The sequence below is a fragment of the Eptatretus burgeri genome, chromosome 10, assembly GCF_056783735.1.
Source record: "Eptatretus burgeri isolate ZD-2024b chromosome 10, Ebu_testis_v1, whole genome shotgun sequence".
Taxonomy (NCBI): Eukaryota; Metazoa; Chordata; class Myxini; order Myxiniformes; family Myxinidae; genus Eptatretus; species Eptatretus burgeri.
The window spans coordinates 194,969-200,604 of record NC_140970.1 but is presented as its reverse complement, the minus strand read 5'-3'; the positions used below and the strand labels follow the sequence as shown (position 1 = coordinate 200,604).

At 55.3% G+C, this 5,636-nt stretch overlaps 1 protein-coding gene across 4 annotated transcripts in view; it reads left to right on the top strand.

Annotated features, from left to right (window-relative positions):
• The window catches only part of LOC147017781 (uncharacterized), a 50,963-nt gene that overhangs the window by 22,882 nt on the left and 22,445 nt on the right, over nt 1–5,636 (top strand). For all 4 annotated transcript variants that reach the window (XM_085896744.1, XM_085896743.1, XM_085896745.1 and 1 more), the window contains exons 6-7: nt 4,918–5,172; nt 5,321–5,546. In XM_085896744.1, the coding sequence (XP_085752870.1) occupies nt 4,918–5,172; nt 5,321–5,546 (481 nt within the window). The remainder of the gene's footprint in view (nt 1–4,917; nt 5,173–5,320; nt 5,547–5,636) is intronic.

Here is a 5,636-nt window from a genome sequence, read left to right as displayed (position 1 = left end):
GGCAGCTCGCACGCAACCTGTTACTTCTTGCAGCTAGCGTCGGTCCAGAGAATGAGACGCGACCATTAGGCGTGAAGGGAGGGACTTGGGCGGAGAAGGCGGAGTCGGGAACCGAATGGGCGGAGAAGGCGGAGTCGGGAACCGAATGGGCGGGGAAGGCGGAGTCGGGAACCGAATGGGCGGGGAAGGCCGGGTCGGGAACCGAACGGGCGGGGGAGGCCGGGTCGGGAACCGAACGGGCGGGGGAGGCCGGGTCGGGAACCGAACGGGCGGGGGAGGCCGGGTCGGGAACCGAACGGGCGGGGGAGGCCGGGTCGGGAACCGAACGGGCGGGGGAGGCCGGGTCGGGAACCGAACGGGCGGGGGAGGCCGGGTCGGGAACCGAACGGGCGGGGGAGGCCGGGTCGGGAACCGAACGGGCGGGGGAGGCCGGGTCGGGACCCGACCGGGCGGGGGAGGCCGGGTCGGGACCCGAACGGGCGGGGGAGGCCGGGTCGGGAACCGAACGGGCGGGGGAGGCCGGGTCGGGAACCGAACGGGCGGGGAGGCCGGGTCGGGAACCGAACGGGCGGGGAGGCCGGGTCGGGAACCGAACGGGCGGGGAGGCCGGGTCGGGAACCGAACGGGCGGGGAGGCCGGGTCGGGAACCGAACGGGCGGGGGAGGCCGGGTCGGGAACCGAACGGGCGGGGGAGGCCGGGTCGGGAACCGAACGGGCGGGGGAGGCCGGGTCGGGAACCGAACGGGCGGGGGAGGCCGGGTCGGGAACCGAACGGGCGGGGGAGGCCGGGTCGGGAACCGAACGGGCGGGGGAGGCCGGGTCGGGAACCGAACGGGCGGGGGAGGCCGGGTCGGGAACCGAACGGGCGGGGGAGGCCGGGTCGGGAACCGAACGGGCGGGGGAGGCCGGGTCGGGAACCGAACGGGCGGGGGAGGCCGGGTCGGGAACCGAACGGGCGGGGAGGCCGGGTCGGGAACCGAACCGGCGGCGGAGGCCGGGTCGGGAACCGAACGGGCGGGGGAGGCCGGGTCGGGAACCGAACGGGCGGGGGAGGCCGGGTCGGGAACCGAACGGGCGGGGGAGGCCGGGTCGGGAACCGAACGGGCGGGGGAGGCCGGGTCGGGAACCGAACGGGCGGGGGAGGCCGGGTCGGGAACCGAACGGGCGGGGGAGGCCGGGTCCCCAGCCACTGTGAATGGGCGGGGAAGGCCGAGTCCCCAGCCGCTGTGAATGGGCCCGGAGCACTGCGTGGCCCGGCCATGATGGCCGGAAGCGGCTCCACTCCACTTCCGGTAAGATAACTCCAAGCTGCGGAATCGTCTCGCTCCGTGCCCCTTGACATGAGTCTCCCTCCACCAAACTCCGCGACATGAATTGCTTTGCATTGATATCCCGGACCGTGCCCCGGCCGAGGGTCGTGTCGGTCACGCATGCCTGCCGAGGCACCTCCGATTATCACTGATCAATGCCTGCTCCGTGATTCTCCATGCAGCCCGAGTGATCCGAACAGCATCGCACGCCTCTGCCTGATCGTGGCTTCACAGGCAGAGAGGTGAGTAGACATCCGCCGTCTGTGGGGATCACCCGCGGCCGCCAGTGAGGACCGACGGTAAGGTGTTAGGATAAACCCGTGCACAGACCTGATCAAAGATGTTACTCATGCCCCGTTCTGTACGATGATAAGGTGTCACGAGCTAAGCACAGGTCCGCCTGCTATCGAGCATGTCCCATACAGTGCGCACAGATCCACCATTAAGCACGTGTCCAGTGCTCGCGTTCGCCCAATTCTGCTATCATGTACGTGGCGCCAACCCCGATCTGTGTCACGAATTGAGGGGAATGATCGGATATAATAATTAGATGGAGGTTTGGAATGAAAAAGAATATAGATACAAGTATCAGATGGAGAAATGGAGGGGAAAAGAGGATGCTGATATAATTGTATCCAGAATTGCGTTGGAAAGAACACGCCGCCCGTATCTTGCACACTTGTGTCCTGCACAATGTGGCGTGGTTGTTGTTTTTGTATTATCGGCCTCCGACGATGTAGTTATTGGCACCAAGCTGCCAGCCACGCTCTCGCTGATGTTAGGTCATTTGCTTCTGTGTTGTGAAAAACAACATCCGTGCAGCCTCGAAGAGATATTCGTTCATATGCCTTTTCAATGCAACCAGAAGTCTCATCCCAGATATTTGGAAACGTCAGACGATCATCTCGAGCTTGCGGCAGAGGTTCCTTCGAAGGTATTGCTGTATCCTCACAGCTGCGGTGTCTGCTCGTGTGGTGTTGTCGCAGCTTTCCTATTCCCTCCACCGGCCGCAGCACGTGCTGCATGTGTTGGCCTCTGCGAGGACGCATACGATGAGGGTGTGGCTGCAGTTTTTACAGGCGGCTGTCCTCGTGCAGTGTCTGCTTTGATTTGTTTCAGGACGAAGAGGAAAAGAGTAGGAATGGAGTTAGAGTGGTGCAAACAGACCAAGCTCTAAGATCCCCGCAACTCACATCCCGTTGTCCCGCTCGACAAAGGGAAGGAACTATCTGAATGTATATTAATGGAATAACTGTCTAGGGACCTGTATGATGGTTGCTATTGCTTTGGAGGGATGCGGTTCCCAGAACCGCAAATATATATATATATATATATATATATATATATATATATATATATATATATATATATATATATATATATATATATATATATATATATATATATATATATATATATATATATATATATATTGTCGCGAATTCGCGCCCGCCGGCGTGCGAGCGGCCACGTAACTCGAATCGCGGCACGTCGCCCACCGGACGGACAATTCTGTCGTGACCCTCTCGGACTAACGCCGGGACCTAGTCATGGGTGGGCCTTTCGGCCTCACCACGATCGTGCCAATCGCCCCCCCGCGTGGGATAGGGTTGTTCACCAAATTCGACCTACCTAAGTACCCACACGGAGGGTAGACCGGGCGATCGCACCTCGCCGCAGGTCGACTCCGGACACGGGCCACTTTAAGCGACCCGTTCCGTACTATCGGGATAACCGAGCGGTGTTATCGTCAACCTCGACGGTTCCGATTAATTATCGGGCGTATTTAGCTCACTACCAACCCTTTATGTGAAGTAAGATGGAGATTCAATTAAAGAAAAGACGAAGCGAAACGGGAAAAACAGTTCAACATAAGGCACATTTATTCCGCGGCACACGGAAAGCACACATATACAATTACAACAATTATGCACCAAAAGCAATTGCAACAAAAGAAACACAACAATGCAGATCTACTACCGACTAAGCGAGCACACGGCAACACTTACACAGTTTTACTTTACAGACGGCGCCGACAACACATATACTCAAAAGCAAAAGAAAAGGGCCACCCTCAACAACAAGGGGGCAGACGTGGATGAGACTGCTGGTTGCATTGAAAAGGCATATGAACGAATATCTCTTCGAGGCTGCACGGATGTTGTTTTTCACAACACAGAAGCAAATGACCGGCGGAGCCTACCCGTCTGTGATGAGCCGCAAATGTCGCGGCGGTGCCCCGACTCCGCGCTCCTCCGCGGGTTTCGTTGGCACTGATTGGAATGGGGTGGGAACGGGGCCCCCTTTCCGCACTATCTCAGCGCGGGGGGGGGGAAGGGGGGAATTGTTGATGCTCTGGGGAAAGAGGATAGCTGGCTTGCTTGGGTCCCGCGACGAGCGACTCCACTGCGACCTCGACCGTGCTCCCGGCTTCCCCTCTCTGCAGCTCCCCGACAGACTCTGACTCTGACAGACTGACTCTCCTCCAGACCCGTCTTGACTGCTGCTGCCACACTCTGCCGCTGCCACACTTCGCCGCCGCCACACCTCTCCAACTTGCCCGAGCCCAAAACTGCCGCTGCCACACTTTGCCCCCGACACACCTCTCCAACTCGCCGAGCACAAAACTCTCTGCCGCTGCCACACTTCGCCGCCGCCACACCTCTCCAACTCGCCTGAGCCCAAAAACTGACTGAATTCGCCCCGCGCTCGGTGCTTTATAGTACGGCAGGAGAACCCATATGCAAATTTCCGGATCAGGATGAGCTCGGGGGCGGAGCCACGCTCGCCCATTGGACAGAGGAAAAGTGGGCGTGAACCTCCCCTGATCCTCGAATTTGCATATATCGATTCTACTCCGACGCGCCTGGAGGCGGGGCCAAATCGCCCCGCGCTTAATGATTGGACGGATCGGAAGTGGGCGTGTATCATTCCTGATCCGACTCATCCTCGGAAAGGCCGCACTTTGTACCCGTGGCTCGGCGCGCGCCCTGTACGAGTCCAGGACAGCCTGACGCTCGGCGCCCACATGCGGCGCGGGAACGGCCGCAGAAGGAGAGGCGAAGGTGGTGGAGGGCCTAAAGTGGCGGTCCCTGGCCACGGTGACGCTTGGAATGGTGGTGATGCGATGTTTGCGAGAGCGAGTTGTGAAGGTAAAGGTCGTGGCTGTTGGCGTTGTTGTTGTGAAGCGGCGTTGCGGTTGGTGGTTGATGTGTGATGGAGGTTGAGACGTGGTTGGTTCAAAATAAAGATAGAACAGAAAAACGGCTATCTTAAAGGGTCGCAGCCCGAATGAATCACATTTATTCCCTCTAAACAACGAGTTTGGGGCTAACTACACATGTACTTACAGAGATATCTCACCTACGGGACCTGAATGGTGGTTTGCGAATTTCCTCAACCACAACAATATATATATATATATATATATATATATATATATATATATATATATATATATATATATATATATATATATATATTTAACATTTTATATGTCTAAATATATATTATCTGTGTGTGTGTATTAACATATGTTATGACCTTCATCACCCATCCAGAGGAAACAGCAGGAAATAATCTCTTTTATTCTTCGTTGTCCTGCCAGATTAATGTGGTTGACATTCGTTCTTTTGAAGAAGCATACCGCGATTCAGAGGAGGAACGTGATGACCTGCGACAGGCCTACCTCGATTTCCAGGGTAACATGGATCGAATCCTGGATGTCATGCTGTGTGCTCGTGTTGAGGATGAACCAACTTTCCGGAAGTTGCTTGAAGTGTCTGTTAGAGCTGGAGATCTGCCTGATTACCCTGCATTTAACAATTGGAGGAAGCAAAAGCAGGCCTTGTACAAGGGCAAGGTGATGAGAATAATCATAAACTTTGTTGAAACAACAAATTATTATAAATTTTTTTCAATGGGAATTTTGCTTAAATATGCTTTGTTCATATACAGTACTGTATTAAGTATTTGTTAATTGTCCTCAAATGCAATTGTGTTTGTTCCAGATCCAATGCAGCAAAGATTTTGAGAATTTTGAGTACCAAACTATCGTAAAGTTCTTCGTCAGTGAAGGTGTTGGCACCCAAACGATCTATGAACGGATATATGCTGTGTCTGGAGAAAGATCTCCAGATTATAGGACGGTTGAAAAATGGGCATCGGATTACAAATGTCGTAAATCGGTTGAAGATGACACGCACTCATCTGGAAGAGGACCAGGGGACAAGTTTGGTTAGTTATTTTGCTGTTATTGTTCATTCTTCCTTTTTATAATGTTTATTCTGCTTTTTGACATAATTCTGGATTTTGATGTCCTTGCAG